Raw genomic sequence first — 18712 nt, forward strand, 5'->3', positions numbered from 1 at the left:
TGAGTTATTTCACATTGAATGTCTGATGTTTTCGGTTTAAGATGAAAATGGCAAGTCTCACTGTAATTTCATTAAATAAATTTTTCCACTTAAGCTGTTCAGTGCTCTCTTCTCAGGTCTGTTCAAATAGTCATTTCTTTTGTCAGATGGTTTACTGTTTGGAGAAAAGCACAATAAAAACTTCACAACTGGATGATGATCATGAATTTGCATTAGGAGATTCCACAATTAATCACTTGTGCCATGTTGAATCTGTGGTGGGATAAAATTTATCAATAATAACTAAAAGATTCTGAGATAGGTAAAAAAAATGAGCTTCCTAATACTTGTGTAGAACAGTTGAAAAATTAGCAAATATATTGATCACCTTTGTTAGTAGCCTTAATCAACAGTGTGTTCGACCAACAACCTGCATTTTGAAAGGAATAAGATGTCAAATGGGTTTGCTGTAACTGCTGACCACTCTGACCACCTCAGTTGATCATGCACTTTAAGGAATATTAGGTTTGTTTTGAAGAGTTGCCAATAAAGTGGAGAAAGACAGATTATCCTATGCTTATATCTGAATGAAGATGACCTAAAAGCTAGACTGTGAGAATAATGAAATTCCTATTTGAAACTAGGCATCTTTTTGGTACCCTTTTAAAAAATCTCAGTGAGCAAACTTAAATTATTAATGCTCTATGAAAAGTATAATTCTCAAATTTATTGAAAAAACTTAATATAGAAAGAATATACATGTATAAGCATGAACCAAATATATAGAAAAATCTGAAATTTTTCACTTATAAAATGAAACTAAAATGAACAAGGAAGCCATAGAAAATTTGTGTACTTTAGTCAGTGGTATTGTTGGAATTCTTTTAACATATTGAATAGAATCATACTTCTTGCTAGAATTCATACTATTCTGATTTTAAAAGTACAAATTATTTATATATAAGGCCATGAATGGAAAAATTTAAGGAATATTACATATAAATTTATTAATATGATCAACAATATAGTACTTTATTGTGAAGGTGCAAAAATAGCTCAATATGATGTAATAATTTAGATTTCATTTCTGATTAAAATTAGAAATAAGCAGTTATTATATTGGATATTACTAAGTATTCCTGGTCCACCTCTCTGGTAAGCTACCAGGTATAACTTGATTTCATGAGGAAAGACATTTTCTTATACCACAGCAGTCTGGATACTATTTGCCTCCTTCTCCCAGACACTCTCCAGACATAGTTATTGTAATTAATAGAAAGGAATTCACTGATCAAGTGGTTTGTCTATGATGTGGGTTGTTTTGTTTGTTTGTTTTCAGAGTGAAAAAAATTGCACTCTGTCTTTCTGTAAGGTGAAAGATATAGGATAGTTTTTCAGTAAGTTGTCCCAAGTGAGTCAACAGACACATACTACAAAGAAGAAGAAATATATAATCCTAATTATAATTAGATGAAGAGTCTATGAATATTAAAAAACAGATCCAATGAGAGTCAAAACAAGCAACATAAATTAAAGAGTTAGAAGTAAAAGGATTAACTAATCTGATATATGATGAAGTTATTGACAGTTGCAAAATCATGAATCATTATATATATAATGGCTTCAAGTGAGAAAAATTAATATCAGAGAGGCACAAAAGTATCAGGAGGAGAGAGAGGAAGTGGAGGGTAAAAGAGCGAGCCTAAGAAACATGAACCATGAATCCAGAGCAAAAGAAACCCACCACAACACGGAAACCAGAGCTAATTCACTGGACCTGAAACCAGGGCCAACAGGTTAAAAAGGGCCAGTGAAAGAAAAGCACCTGGGCCCTAAAACGAGAGCCAATGAAACACACCCTGCCCTTGAACAACTGACCTAAAATCCATCCAATCACAGAGCTTGGAATCCAACCCATCTTTGAGATACTTCAAGCTCATGAACTGAAATCTAACCAATTTTAACTCTGAAAATCTAAACTATGGAAATCTCTACTGCTAAAGAAAAATATATAAACCTTGTACCTGCTCAATTTGAAGCTGCCTTTTTACACCCTGGCAGAGACAGCCACTCTCCAAGATTCCTCCCTACCAATACATCTCTTGAACGAAGTTTAGGTGACAGCATTCTTTGCCAAAGTGGAGCTGACAGAGAGATAACTTTCACTAGAGCAGGAGCAAATCTGGTGCATTTTGGATGCAAAAATCCCTTAGGAAGAGCAGAGCAGAGCTGTAATGGCTCTCCCAGGAAAACCAGAACTGCTATATTGCTATGGGGAAAACATTCCCCGCCCAAACAGACCTGTAGTTATAGCCTGGCTTCTCATGGGCTTACTTTTCCCTCCAGAGCTGCAACACTTATCAGAAACCTGACTGACATGTCAAGCATATAAAGATGAGCTCATTAAATGTCATTTTGTATAGCTTTCAGTACAAATTATAGTATCGGTCAGTTTTCCTTTTTCTTAATCATAATGAGATTAAATTTTCTCCTTATTTATATATCCTTCTTTTCAGAAATGACATGTAGTCCTCCTTCTATCGAAAATGGTGACTACACACCTTACAGGATTAAACACAGAGCTGGTGATGAAATCAAATATACATGTAAAGATGGCTTCTCTCCTGCAACCCGGAAAACTGTTGTACAGTGTAGGAGTACTGGCTGGATCCCTGCTCCAAGATGTATCTGTAAGTTTATGCAGACCTTTAATCACCATAATCCTGAAATTTTGGGAATACATTACTAGCAAATATTTGACTTTTTCCTGTGTACTACCCTTTAGAAACACTCTACATTTCAAAGCAATATTTTATGCAATATCTTGTATTTTTTGTTTTTTTTTGCAATATCTTGTTTTTAAGTAAAATTAAAATTTAAGATTTCAAGAAATATTATGGTCACATTTTGGAAAACAAAAAATTATAATTTAGGTTTACTCAAATGTTGGTATATGTGTTGTGTGATATTCTGATTATGTCCTGACAAAACTTCCTTGGAGTCAGAGGCAGAGGTAGCCACTAGCTGATCAAAATTAACCACTGAGTTTCAGAGGACTGTAGACAAACAAGAGACAGAAAGTACTAAGGTGTGGTTGAGAGAGAATCTCAGACAAGAATCTCTTCCTGTCACTTTCTGTCTTTGTATCAATATTATTGAAGTAAGTTCCTCTACTCATTATAATACCTACCATGGCTTTTAAATAGATTTAAAAGCACAATTATGCAATCAGTGTAGTGAGGTGGGCCTCAAACCCTTTTATTCTACAATGTAGATCTGCTAAACATATCTGGACTGTCTGTGCCCTATATTTACCTGAATTTAAATTATTTCACACTTGAATATCTGATGTTTTCTTGCATAAGATAAAGATGACAAATCTCTCTGTAGTTTCATTGAATAACTTTATTCTACGTAAAAGGTGTAGTGCTCCCTTCTCAGATCTGTTCAGTTTCTTATATCATTTATCAGATGGTTTACTGTTTAAAGGAAAGTACAATAAAACTTCACTGCTGGAACAATACAGGGGATGATGATCATGAATCTACATGAGGAGATTCTACAAATTTATCATGTGTGCCATGTTGGATCTGTAGTGGGATGAAATTTGTCAATAATAACTAAAAAACCCTGGGATAGATCAAAAATAAGCTGTGTTAGTACTTACTTAGAACAGTTATAAAAATGGCAAATATATTAATCAATGTTGTTGGTATCCTGTGTCATCACTGAGATGAACCAACCATCACTGCTGATGTGGCCACAGCCTGAACCTGGAGAAGTATAAGAAGTGAGGTGGAGCTGGCTATTTTATGTATGGCCCACCTCTCTTGACCATGCACCTTAAGGAATACTAGGTATGTTTTAAGGAATTTCCACTAAAGTAGTCAAAGACAGATTATCCTATGCCCATATAAGAAGGATGATTACCAAAGAGCTGCACTGAGGTAGTAATAATATTCTTCTTTGAAACCATGTGACTTGTTATTACCCTTTTAAGAGAAATTTCAATGAGCTAGTCTTATTTAATGATGCTCTATGAAAAATGTAATTCTCAAATTTATTGAAGACAAACTCTTAGGATAGAAAGCTTATACATTTGTAAACTATATACCAAATGTACAGTACAATTTTGAAAATTTTCTCTTATAAAATAAAACTAAATGGACAAGGAAGATTTAAGAAATTTTTGTCAGCCCAATGAAGTTTTGTCCGGAATGAATTATCTTAAATGAAATTGAAATGTAGCATTTCCTGTGGAAAGGACACACATAAACCAGAATATGTGATAAGGAGAACCTCACAGCCCAAAAGCCTCATTTCATAAGTGAGAAAATTTGAAATGTAAGAAAGAGCAGCTACAGTATTGAAAACAGCTTTTTATTGGCATAAAGACAGAAACGTTCATCCATAGAATTGAATTGAAGGCCCAGATATAATCCACAGACTTATGAACACCTGATTTTTGACAAAGTAGCTAAAATTATACAATGGAAGAAAGAAAGCATCTTTAACAAATGGTGCTGGCATAACTGGATGTCAAACTGTAGAAGAATGAAAATAGATTAATATCTATCACCTTGCACAAAACCCAAGTCCAAATAGATTAAAGACCTCAATATAAATCTGACCACACTGAACCTGATAGAAGAGAAATTGGGAAGTAGCCTGCAATGCATGGGCACCACTTCCCATGTATAACTCCAGTAGCACAGACAATAAGCGCAACAATGAATAAATAAGACCTCCTGAAACTGAGGAGGTTCTGTAAACCAAAGGACACAGTCAGTAAGACAAAAAGGCATTCTACTGAATGGGAGAAGATCTTCACCAACCCCTCAACAGACAAAGATCTGATCTCCAAAATAATGGGGTACTGAACAAAACAGAGAATTCCTAATAGAAGAGTTCAAATGGCAAAAGATACTAAAGGACATGTTCAATTTCCTTAGCTATCACGGAAATGAAAATCAAAACAACTTTGAGATACAATCTTACACCTGTCAAAATGGCTAAAACCAAAAACAATGATAGCTTATGCTGGAGAGGATGTTGAGTAAGGGGAACACTCATCCATTGCTGATGGGAGGGCAAACTTGTGCAACCACTTTGGAAGTCTGTGTGGCAGTTTCTAATAAAATTGGGAGTCGACCTACCTCATAATCAAGCAATACCACTCTTGGGAATATACCAAAGAGATGGCCAATCATACTACAAAAGCATTTGTTCAACTATGTTCATAGCAGCATCATTTGTAATAGCCAGAACCTGGAAACATCCTAGATGCCCCACAAGGGAAGAATGGATAAAGAAAAGTGTGACATATCTGCCTATTAGAGTACTAATCAGCAGAGCCGGGAGGAGGTGGGGCACGCCATTAATCCAAGCACTCGGGAGGCAAAGGCAGGCAGGTCTCTATGACTTAGAGCCAGCCTGGACTATAAGAACTACTTCCAGGACTGGTTCCAAAAGCTACAGAGAATCCCTGTCGGGGGGAGGGGGATACTACTCAGCAGACTCAGCAGTAAAAAACAATGACTTCTTGAATTTTGCATACAAATGGAAGGAAGTAGAAAACACTATCCTGGGTGAGATAACCCAGATCCCAAATTTGAATATGGTATGTATTCACTCATTAGTGGATTCTAGCCATAAACAGAGGGCATTGAGCCTATAGTTCGTGATTCTAGAGAAGCTAAGTAATAAGGTGAACCCAAGGAAAAACAAGATCACCAGGCAAAAGTTGGAAGCATGGGGTGAAGCTAGGGGGAAAGTGGATGCTGGAAAGAGACAGGAGAAAACGAGGGTTATGGAGAGCTTGAGGGAGTGGGATGGTTAAGACGGAGGAAGGACAGATAAGGGACACGGATGGAGATATCTTAATTGATTGAGCCATTTTTGGGTTGGCAAGAGGCTTGGCTCTGGAGGAGTTCCCAGGAGTCTATGGGGATGAACCCAGCTAGGACCCTGGGCAGTGGAGGAGAGGGTGCCTGAACTGGCCTTGTCCCGTAGTTAGACTAATGACTGTCTCGAATATCACCATAGAACTTTCATCTGGCAACGGATAGAGATAGAGACAGAGACCCACATCTTAGTACTGGACTGAGCTCCCAAGGTCCAGTTGAAGAGCTAAAGGAGGGAGAATATGAGCAAGGAAGTCAGGACCACCACGGGTGGTTCACCCACTGAGACAGTGTGCCTGAACTGATGGGAGCTCACCAACTCCAGCTGGACTGGGACTAAACGAGCCTGGGATCAAACTGTACCCTCTGAATGTGGTTGACAGATGGGGAAGACTGAGGGGCCAATGATAATGTCACTGGGATTTGTCTCTTCTGCATGAACTGGCTTTTTGTGATCATGATCTATTTGGATACATACCTTCCTAAGTCTCGATGTAGCTGGGAGGGCCTTGAACTTCCCACTGGAAAGGGCCTTGGACTTCTCACAGGGCAGGGTACCTTGCCCCTTCTTAGGACTGGTGTGGGTGGAGAAGAGAGTGGGAGGAATGGTAGAGAAGTGGGAGGAGGGGAGGAAGTGGAAATTATGATTGGTATAATTTATAAGGTGAAAAAAAGAAGTTAAAAAAGAAAAAACAGAAAAATCTTCATGTAAAAAAGATTTAAATTTTTTTAAAAAAATAATTTGTGTCCTTTTGTCAGTTGTGTTTGTTGGAATTCTTTTAACATATTTCATGAGGTTAACATGAAGTAGAATCATACTTCCTCAAAAAATTGAAACTTTTCTGATAGTGAAAGTACTAATTATTTATAAATAAGAACATGAAGAGAAAATTTTATTGGCACAATTCCATATAAATTCATAAGGATAATGAACAATGTAGTACCTCAATATGAAGGTACAAATATAGGTCAATTTGATGTAATCATGTTAGATTCGGTTCCAATTAAAATTAAGAATAAGCAGGTATCATAATGAATATGTATTCTTGTCCCAATTCTCTGGTAAGCTGTAAGCTGTAACTTGATTTCATGAAGAAAACATTCTCATATACTTCAGCAATCTGAATTCTATTTGTCTCCTCCCAGACACATATTAGACATTTAGTTCCTTTAATCTTTTAAAAAGTAACTCACTGATCAAGTAGTCTATCAAGTATGATATGAGTGTTTTTCTGTTTGTTTGTTTGTTTTATTGCAAGTGACCCCTTGTGATTTTCCACAAATCCTCAATGGAGGTCTAGTTAATGAAGAAAAGTTCAGACCCTACTTCCCAGTACCTATCGGAAAGCAGTTCATTTATCACTGCAACAGAGGATTTGTGACTCCTTCAGGGACAAACTTGGACTACATTCGCTGCACTGTACAAGGGTGGGAGCCTGCAGTCCCATGCCGCAGTAAGTCAATGTCTCTATTAAATCGTGTTTAATTCTATCAAAGACTGGAAAGACAACACATACATAATTACAGTTAAGTCTCTCATGACAAAAATAAGAAACAGAGGAGTTTGTGAGCATAAAGACTAATTTCTTTTCTTTATGAGCAGCTCTTCGTGAAATGAATGACAAAAATGGAACTCTAAGAATGCCTCTATTGTTTGTATGTTTTATTTATAAAAACTCAATTTAAATGCTACTTCTTAAAACATTTTCTTTTGGTTTTATTTTTCAATGACACACGTGCTCATTTAACTATTATAAAAACAAATGTTAGGTTTTATTTAACATTTATGGTAAATTTATGATCCTTACGGCAATGTTGTTTCCACTATGTGGAGTATGGGGAATTTCTACAACAAAAAGAAAACTATGTTCAGAATCATTCTGTAAGAGTCCAGGGTTACTCTGCTTACAGTCTTCCAAATGGTCAGGACACAGTTACATGTACAGACAATGCCTGGTTTCCTTAATGCAAATCCATCTGCGTCAGTAAGTAACTGACTCTGAGCTCACAAGATGCTCTCAACTCCCCATCCCATCTGTATTAACTGTGGACAAACGCTTCTTTTCAATATGTATATATGAATACTGGTGTATATCCAAATGAACAAACCTAACAAATATTAGGTCATAACATAACAAAGCATTTAGTAAACTTTTGTTTATATTAAAACTGTATATATTTTGAACCCACTTTGTCATTTGATTCATAACAATTATAAAAGAATAGCTTAAAATTGAACACATAAGATAATAGCTACACACATTCATATATTCAAGAAGTAACCCATTTTATAGAAATGCTAACTGTCTCTAAATCTTTTGTGATGTGAGATTGGAAATGGATTTCAGGGACATTGTCTAGTTTTCATGTTTTTTCTCCAATTTGTGTTGCAGTATTCATTTGTGTCATTACTGGTTTCTTCTTGTTCTATATCCTTGCTGATGACTGTGTGGTATCACACTTTATCTTCAAAATAAAAGTCTATAAATACTACAGCATAATAATTTTTATCTATATTCTTTTTGCTAACATTTGAAAGTTTAAAATATAGTCCCAAGAAATTTTATAGTTATTTATTTTAAATTTCAAATGCAGTCTTTTTCTAATTTATATTATTGTGATTTTTTTCTTGGAATATTAAGAAGACTAACAATTAATATCTTTGAATTACATGTATCACAAATGTGTTGTTTACTTTGGATCACCAACATCGTAAAATCATCTTGGTTTTATATATTATCATATTATCATGACCTTTCAGAATGACTTTGAAACAATCAATCACATGCTATTGAATCTTCATATTTATTAATGTGATACATCTTTAAAAGTTTAATCAATTTAAATGTATGTCAGTTGCCTTCTATTGTACCAGTTTACTCATGAGAAACTTTTGTGAGTATTATTTTTGTGATACATTTCCTTAATTTTTTGATCTTCATTGCTTTCAAATTATAAAGTATTTCTTAGATAAATATATAAACCTGAGGTGAGAACTATGACATGTCTATAATTCACTCTGTAGGAAGCTAGCATGTGGATATTCATGATGTCTGCATATTTTGCACCAATGACAAAAATGAGCAAGTTGACTTGTTTTTCTCTAAAAATCCTGAGAGTCACATTTTAGATTCTAAATGAATCAGCAAAGGTAGTAGTTCATACTTTAATTTCATATGTTATCTAATAATAACAGTCACCTAAAAACCCATTTTAAATAAATATTTCTTTTCAATTTTATTTTACAGTTTTTTACATATCTAGGATGCAACTCCTTTAGCAAATCTGTGATTTTTTTTATGACATGGCTCATCTTACGAATTTCTAATTGTTGTTTCCAGTCAGTATATCTTAACACCCAGTGAGGCCCAAGAGATACTTGTGAATTATTTTTGTTTATATAGGACACCTAAAAATAATTTTAATTTTTGAGAATTTGCTTTTTATTACTCTTTGAAAATTTCATACCATGTGTTTAAATCATATATGCAAAATAAAATTCAACCAGGGATATATGTCATTCTACTAGCCACCCGAAAAGCTGTACTCATCATTTTTTAATGACCAAGAAGCAAAATTTTTCCTATTTTTATTTTGTGGTATTACACTGGAGAGTGTCTGATTTAACAGTCCCCTCTGTGATGGAATGGCCTAACTCACACGTGTATAGGCCTTGTGCATGCTCCCACAACCACTCAGAATTCATATATGCATCTTCTTTGATATTTCTGGAAAATATTACTTCCTAATAGTCATGTACATTTTCTGACTCTTCTACCCATCCTGCTCTTTCCTCTTTAATGTTTCTTGAGACTTGGTAGGAGAGCATGAGATAAAGATATCCCAAAATGGTATGAACATTTCAGTCTCTTACTTTCTGCATGCTGATCAATTTTAAGTATTAGTTTCAAATTAATTTTACTGCAAATAGAAGTGTCTCTGGCAAGAGCTGATAGATGTGTTAATTTACTAAAAATGCATCTCTTGTCCATGACTTACACGTTACATCACTTCATCCTCTCTCTCCTCCCACTGACTCCTCCCCTTTCCACCCCTCTCAAATTCATGACCTCTTCTTCTTTAACTATAATTGTTTAATAAACACATGGAATCCACACACACATATACATGCACATATAACCTACTGAGTCCATTTAGTGCTGCTTAAATGTACAAGTGTTAAATGTTTTAATACAAAATTACTCGAGACTGGATAACTAATCAGGGCCAGGCTCATTCTTATGGAAAATTAATTTTCCTCTCTTAGCAAACTTTCACTGCATATAGTTCTTCTTCTAACAGTAGTGATTATGAGAATTTCTCTGCATTTGTTGTATGTCAACTAGTATTGTTCTGGACTCATTTAGATCATCATATTTTTGAGATTTTTATGGGTACAGTTTCCCTGTACTAAGTAGAAGCCAATATCTCATCACAGACATCCTCGTTCTCTGGCTCCCATAGTCTTTCTGTCCCTTCTTCCATTTTGATCTTCAAGCCTTGGGTGTAGAGGTGGTCCTAAAGATGAATTATTGGGATTATTCAACAAATAGTCATTGTTCACTGCATTTTGACCAGTTGTAGATTCCTCCATTTACCACAAAAAGAAAAGTTTCAGAACATATCTCTGTATACTAAAATATGTATCCACGATTCCTTTAGAAATTGTTCATTTTTTATAAAGTGATAGTAATGAGTTTTTCTTAATTTACTTGCCTTGGTTTTCACAAATTGCTCCTTGTTGATAGTGATATAAGTTTACATACATAGATATAGAAATAGATATAGATATAAATAGATACATACATACACACATATATCAGTTGATACATATATAAATGCTATACATATCTTTTGAATACCATATATATATAACACATATTTGTGTTTATATAAGCATATAGGTATATTCCACTATTGCACAACTAAGAATATCTGTTGAAATAAGAGCGGCGGGGCTGCGTCCCCAACACCCCGGCCGCTTGGCTAGCTTATGCCCGAAATAACAACACACAAATTGTATTCTTCTAAACACTGCTTGCCCATTATATCTAGCCTCTTCTCGGCTAACTTTCGCACCTGGACTAGCCCATTTCTAATAATGTGTGTAAGCACCCCAAGGTGCGCTTACCAGGAAGATTCTAGCCTCCATCCATCTTGGGTCAGAGCTTCATCACGTGTGCCTCAGAGAGCAGAGCTATCGGGAGAGTGGAGCATGGCATCTCTGCTCCAGAGCAGAGCTGTCGGGTCTCTCCTGGAGCCGAGCAGAGTCTGCCTGAGAAGTCTTACCTCACTTCCTCCTGTTTACTCCTCCCACCTATGTTTTAACCTATCAGAGCAAGCAGTTTCTTGATTTAATTAACCAATGAAATCAACAGATTGATATATGACACTCCCACATCAAATATCTAGCCTTGCTGGTCATTGCTGTGGTTGATAGGAGGTACACCAGGGTACGGCTAGATTTTCTATCTTGACAAATTGATTTCCTGGATCATTTGTAGGTGTATGTTAGCTTTCTGTGTCAGTACCCTCTATATTCACATATGTAGACTCTGGAAAAGTAGTTGTTTCATGGCATTGTGACGGTAAGTCTTTAGTGGTGGCATTTCAGTTCTGAGGGAACAAAGCCCAAGAGCATACTTTCCTCTTCTCATTTGCCATCTGCATACCTTTACTGAAAAAGGTTCTTCAAAGCTTTGCCCACTTTGCCTTTGCTGTTTGTTTGCTTTGAATGAATTTTGAGACTAGTTAGTACATTGATGCCTTCAGCCTTCTATAGGCAAGTCTTCTTCACAAGTATTTCCTCACCAAATGTAAATACAGTCATACTTACATTTTCTTGCTCTCTCACACGCAAATGTTTACTTTTTACCATCCTTCTTTTTATTAGTACTTTTATAATTTCACACAACATATTTTGACCACATTCACCTCCATTACCTCTGTTGCTTAACTCCTTTCATATCTGTCCCCTTGTCCTTACCCATCCAACTTGTGTTCTTAAAAAATAGCAAATCCAATTTGTGCTGCCCGTCTACTTCTGGATGTGTATCCATCCACTGGAGCATGACCAGCCCTCCCTGTGTGATGTCTACTCCTCATTTCTGCATGCACAAGACCTTCACAAGCTTAAGCCAGAAAAATCCCGCATTGGGAAGGTAGGCACTAGGCCTCACTCCTAGATGAGGTGCTATTTGCAAATATTAGCAAGCATTCAATTATCTTATTAAATGTATAGAATATTTTCTGAAGACCCACTCTGTTGTTAAACCCCACCCACTTCACCAACCTCCCTATGGTCACCCCTCTTCAGCAACTCCAGCAGACTCCATAGGCACAGGTGCAGCCCATACCAATTTGAAGAACAGGTGGGTGACTGGCCTCCCAGGTGTGCTGCCCCAACTTTCAGATTCTAAGCTCTTGGGCATATCCCATGCCTCTCCCTCTCCAATATCAACATGAGCAAGGCAGCTGAGCTCTGCCCCAAACTGGTGGAATTCCCTGCCTTGGAATTCTCTCCACCATCCAGTCAGAAAGTGAAGAAATTGCCTGCAGACTTGACCACCACTACTGCCACCCACTGGATTCTGTTTCCCCAAGATCCACTCTGCCACACGAAACCACCCACCTAATCGCCCTCTCTGTGACCAGCCCTTAACCACAACTGCAGTAGGCTTCATAGGCACAGGTAGAATAGAACAGGGAAATAGGCTGGATCTATGCACCCATACCTCCACAAACCTCAGCCAATATACCTACTGGACCTGAAGACATGCCAGTCACCAGAATTCTTGGCATTTCAGGGCAGAAGACAAGAAAGGAAACAGAAACAAAGGAACAAAACCTCCATCCAATAAAGACAAACACAAGAATTAAGAGCCAGACCTATGATCATCCCAATTTTAGATTCATAAATGCCAGTGTAAGAATACATTCTGTGCCAGAAATGATGGGAGAACCCAGTGATGCTACACCAGCAATATATAAACATACAATGCAGTTGACACACAAGAAAATGACTTTAAAATAATCTTTTGAATAAAATAGAGGCCCTTAAAGAGTAAATAAAAATCCCCTTAAGAAAATCAAGGAAAAGAAAAACAAAAATTGGAAAAATTCAATAAATGTCTTAAAGAAAGCCAAGAAAAATCAAGCAAACAGGTGAATGAAAAGGTTGAATAATTAAAAATTGAAATAGAAGCAATAAAGTAAACACAAACTGAGGGAATTCAGAAAACAGAAAATCTGGATAAGTAACAGGAATTACAGATGCAAGCATCACCAACAAAATACAAGAGATGGAAGAGATAATCTCAAGCACTGAAGACATAATGGGGGAAATAGATTCATCAGCCAGGAAAAAAAATGAATAAAAAAGAAAATGTTATATCCTTAGAACCCCTAACACTAAGCATTGAGGAAATCTGGGAAGGCATGAAAAGGCCAAACATAAGAATATTAGGAGTAGAATAATTCTAGGTCAATATCACAGAAAAATATATGCAACAGAACCATAGAAGAAAAATTTCCCCACCTAAAGAAGAACATGTACATAAAGGTCCAAGAAGTTTACAGAACAACAAATAGACTGAACTGAAAAAACCCTCACAATATAATAATCAAAACACTAAACATACAGAATAAAGACAGAATATTAGGAGCTGCAAGGAAAAAGACAAAGTAACATATATATGGCTTATTAGTTTGCTCGGGTATGTAAAATGCTTTTCTTAGATATATTTAGAGACAATTTATACAAAATAATTGAATTTTCCTATTCCAGATAATGATATATCTGTGTATTTATTTACAACGTTGGTTTCCTATAGAACTGTTCTACTGAAAGCAGCAGAAAACCCTCCATGCCTTCAGTAGATGAAGAGCTAGTGCATGTTTCTCACATGGAAGCAATTGCATTCATTTTATCTACTTTTCTTAAGTGATATAGCTCTGACTTTTACTAACTCTGTTAATTTTCAATTGTTCTTCCAAAATAGGTTTTGTAAAAAAAAAAAAACAATAATGATAAAATTGTCATCATAATTAATATTGGTAATTTGTGCCATCTCTACATTTTTCAGGCAAATTTGTCTAAACATTTATTAATTTAGGAATATTTTCTATTCTAAATATTAAAAGCTAATTTTATGCAGTACTTTTTAAAATTTTTTCTGCTTTATGATTCCAGTTCAGAACATGATGCCCATCCCTATTTTACAAAATGATTTTAATTTCTGCTTTTTTCTAATGATTATTTTTATTTTTGATTTTGTTTTAAATAGACATAGTTTTAATTCTTGTTTTGTTTCATTTCCTCTTATTTTGGGAGAGCATATAACAGAGTAATGAGCTTTAGAAAATGCTTCTCCATATATTTATTTTCAGAGCAACCAAACCTCATTCCACACACACAATATTGACTTCCGATACTCAGAGCATCTCATTTCCTAATTCAATGTTGACACAGAAATTATACCTTAACCAGAAAGTCACAAAACATGCAGTTCAAACAAATCACCTCCTAGTGCTATCAAAAGTTTTCTAAATTAACTTTTTTCTTTATAAAATTTACAAAATAAACATAATACCATACCCATGTCAGAATATTTACATACATGGATCTAATCTACATGAGAAATAGAGAAAGACAAGATCTCCTGAGTAAAATGGGAGCATGGGGACCATGGGAGAGGGTTGATGGGGAAGGGAGCAGAGAAAAATTTATAGCTCAACAAAATCAATTGAAAAAAAAAAGAAAAAACAACAAAAGTTGGCATGTCAAAAAGGGGGAGTGATATAATTATGTCTAAATTAAAAGCATATTTTTAAAGAATAAAAGAAAAATGCTGTTCTCTGCTCCACAAAAAAGACTATTTAAGTAGGTCATGAGTTCAATAGTCACCTTGATGCCACATATTGTTTTTATTTGTGGCTGTTTCACTTAACCACTGAATTCTTCTGTCTCGTTTAGTTGGCAAAGGCATCTTTATATTACTTGAAATATTTTTGTGAATGTTCTTTAAGGTATTTTTCACTGTCCCGTGCCTACTTTGGTTTTATTATGGCTTTTTTTTTATGGCTTTTGAGGAACTCCTAACAGTAGGAATGGTGTATCTCTGATTCTTTTTCCAGTGCTTGGAACTCTTTACCTCCTACTGAATTACTTTGTCCAGCACTGATATGAAGGTTTGTGCCTAGTCTTATTGTTGCTTATTACTCCTGCTGAGTTCATTTGAGGCTTGACCTTTTCTGAAAGAACCTGAAGAAGCAGATTATCTGGGGTAGAGGGCGGGTGATTGAGGAGAACTGGGAGAAGTGGAGGGATGGGAGCCTATAGTCAGAATATGTCCTATGAAAGAATAAAAAAAAAAAGAAAAAAGGAAAATCAGGTATTATTCTGCGATAAAACACTGTGACAATGGGCGTTTTTTGTTTGTGAGACTTTCAGCGACTTATTTCACTAGGGGTTATAGGTCTATTTTAATTGCTTATATGGTCTTTATTTAACTTTGGTAAGTGGTATCTATCAATAAAACTGTCCATTTCTTTTAAGTTTTCCATTTTTGTAGAGGACATGTTTTTAATCTATGATCTAATGAATCTTTGGATTTTCTCACTGTCTGTTGTTATGTCCCTCTTTTCATTTCTGAATTTGTTACTTTGGATATTCTGTCTTTGTCTTTCAGTTAGTTTTCGTAAGGGTTTGTTTATCTTGTTCATTTTCTCACAGAACCAGCTCTTTGTTTCATTGATTCTTTGTATTGTTTTTTTTTGTTTCTATTTTATTAAATTCAGCCCTCACTTTGATTATTTCCTGCCATCTATTCCTCTTGTATGTGCTTATTTTTCTTCTATAGAGATTTCAAGTATGCTTTTAGTTGTTGGTATGAGATCTCTCCAATTTTTTAATGTAGGAAATTAATACCATGAACTGAAGGCGTAAGTCACAAACAATTCCACATCAGTTTGGAATTAGATTATTAGAGAGGTTATCTATTTTAAGGGGGAAAAACTTACACATCACCATCCCAGACAACAGCCCTCTGCACAATCAGGAATGGAGCCTACTCACCGGAAGAGGAGCAGGAAGCCAGAACGAGAGCAGAGGGAAGTGGCCACTCTTTTAAAGGGAGAGAGACCATGCCCCAGTGGGCTGGCATCTCAGTGGCTATTGTCTGAAGGAGCAGAAGGAGCTCCCAAAACACCTCCCCCTTTTGTTTAAATAAGAGAGTTCTAAATCTACTATGAAATTATATACAATAAGTACAAATATCCTATTCTAACTAGCTTAAGTCTTGTATAATAAATAACTTGGCCAAGACATCAACCCCATCGAAGATCTGAGAAGGGAAATAATATTATGCAACAAATCACAGAGACAACTAGCTACCTGGGCAATCACCCAAGGTCACGTTTGTAGCGTTGAAGCAACCAACTTTGGCTAAGGCCTAACATAACTGACATACATACAATGATTTTCATAATTTAAATTATCCTGTCTATCTTTTGTCTCTGGACTTTTACCTTTCTCTATTTCTGTAAGTGGTATAGTCTGTGGCTTTTAATTAATGTGAGTGTCCAAAATAGTCCCCAATTGTTCTTTTAAAATAGGTAAAAGAGTAAAATGATATAATTGACATTATTGCTTATACTGGTAATCTGTGCAAATTCTGCTGTTTATCTAATAAGTCTGTTTAAAAATGTATTGACTTAAGAATTTTTATGCTATCAAAGTTTAAAGTTCATATTATTCTAAGAGTGTGTCAATGTCTTACATATGTAGTGTCTTTTCCTTTTCTGCTTTGTTATTTCAGTTCTGGACATGATTCTCCACTGCCCTCCCCTGCCCGCATATTTACTCACTATCATTTTCATTTCTGCTTTTTTCTAATGTCATGAGGGATCCTCAGTTTGCGCATGTGGGACTATGTTCATTATAATGTATATGCTGCATGCAGCAAAATTCTTCCATGTTCTTAGTCGTTATCCCATGGATTTGTGATTTTTTTTTTTTTTTGTTTACCCACTGATACTTGCAAGGTAGGTGAGCATTGACCAAATGTTTTCTGGAATTTGGGGAGGAAAGGAAATAAGATGTTGCCACAAATATATTTTCTTTCACGTCTACAACAATTCTTTCAGGATAGCAGCAGCACTCTCTTGGAACTCTTGCTGCCAAGGCTTGGGACAGGCAACCTGCAGGAAAGGAAGATTGATTGAGTGATCATTTGTTTCCTATGTCATTTTATTAGACTTGTTTGGAGAGATTTTTTTTATCCAACTAGTATATTCAGAATATCTATAAGCTTCTTGTGGACTTTCTAAAGGATCATGGTAATGCAAAGGAATACTTCTACTCTACTGGTTTGAATACCTCACATTGTTGGTGTGCTGGGAACCTTCAATATTACTATTTGGGGTGGTGTTTCTTCTCATGTACTTTTGAATTACAGTCTTGTACTGTGGGACATACTGGCTTCTGGACAGAAGCTAAAGGATGGCTGTGGAGATTGGAGAATTTTACTCAGTGTTATCTCTTCTCTGCTTTTCTGTGCCATAGCTTCCAATAATTCCAGTGTCATTGACAGCAGTGACTTTTGTTGTTTAAATTCAGTAAAATACTCACTTTTTTTCTGGTTGGCATCTTTCTCACTCTGCTACTTTCTGTAAAGTCCCTCCATATGTATTTGATAAGGGGCTTCATTAATCTATTGCTATTCTGGAATTCTAGTCTGGTACTCTTTGTCTTCCAATAACAGGCATTGGTAATTTTCAACTATATTTCTCTGTTCCCTCCTTGTTCGTGTCTGGCACTCTGTTTTTCTTTTCTTTACAATTTCTTATATTCCTGTACTAAAATCACCACTCATTTCCTTTCCCTTATTTGGCATATACTTGATCCCTGCCTCTGTTCATTTTAGGTTGTCACAACTTGTGTTTCTGTTAGCATTTGCTTCCTTTTCCAAGTTAACAACATGAAAACATTTATTGAATTTTATTCTTTATTATTTTATTCTTTTCCATCTTTTTGATGGTGTTCCTGTCTCTTCACTACTTAGTGTTTCCTGCCAATGTTTTATGCAATGTTTTCATTGGCATTTATATAAAATATATAAATTTTTCTTATTGATTTTATGTTTATCCATAAAGAAGCAAATATGTGTACTGAGAAAAACTAATAATTGAAAGAAGTATACTTTTATAATTTCTTTTTTAAATTGAATTTTTATGCAATATACTTTGATATGGTACATTTCTCAATGAAATATTATTCGGCTTATAAGAAAAATAAAATTAAGAGATTTATTTTGCACTTTCATGTTCAGTTGCAGGGTAGTTGAGGAAACAATCATCTTGGCATAAGAAGATTAAATAAGCTTACTGTTTCTTCCAATCTTCTTTGAACTTGAACATCTACTGCATTTTAGGTATGCAGTAATGATGATATTTCGAATCTTTGGTACTGCAATCTATATTAACTATGTAGATACATTTTCTGAGATCATCACCCAACCCCTAAAATTCTAATTAGATAAATGAGTCTAGTTTCCTACAAGAGTCAATTTACTTTCTGGTCTAAAAAGTGCAAGAAAAAATGTATTGTTCAGAATTCCATAGGATTATGAACAAACTTGGGCCGAGAAAAAGTTCAATACATTTTAGAAAAGAATATGATTTAGAAGATTTAAATCTTGCTTTGTTAGAAAACATTCACAGAGGATTATGGTGTATCTTTAAACATAAGATTTGTTAGTAATGACGATGATTTTGATTATTCCAGGTCTTCGTGTAAAATGACTAATGGTTATTCTTAGCACCTTTTCATA

The 18712-nt window shown here is 35.3% G+C and overlaps 2 protein-coding genes across 6 annotated transcripts in view; both read left to right on the forward strand.

Annotated features, from left to right (window-relative positions):
- Positions 1-18712, forward strand: part of LOC126507302 (complement factor H-like) — a 325893-nt gene that overhangs the window by 292058 nt on the left and 15123 nt on the right. The gene's annotated exons all lie outside the window — the stretch shown is intronic.
- Positions 1-18712, forward strand: part of LOC126507303 (complement factor H-related protein 2-like) — a 133089-nt gene that overhangs the window by 95292 nt on the left and 19085 nt on the right. The window contains exon 11 of one of the 4 annotated variants that reach the window (XM_050151589.1): positions 2496-2933. The exons of the other annotated variants lie outside the window; for them this stretch is intronic. Within the exon in view, the coding sequence (XP_050007546.1) occupies positions 2496-2728 (233 nt within the window). The 3' untranslated portion in view covers positions 2729-2933. Of the gene's footprint in view, positions 1-2495; positions 2934-18712 lie in introns of those variants that run through there. 4 annotated transcript variants of the gene reach the window in all.

This window comes from Alexandromys fortis, unplaced genomic scaffold, assembly GCF_014885135.2.
Source record: "Alexandromys fortis isolate MF-2015 unplaced genomic scaffold, M_Fortis_MF-2015_v1.1 scaffold_71, whole genome shotgun sequence".
In the NCBI taxonomy this organism is placed as follows: domain Eukaryota; kingdom Metazoa; phylum Chordata; class Mammalia; order Rodentia; family Cricetidae; genus Alexandromys; species Alexandromys fortis.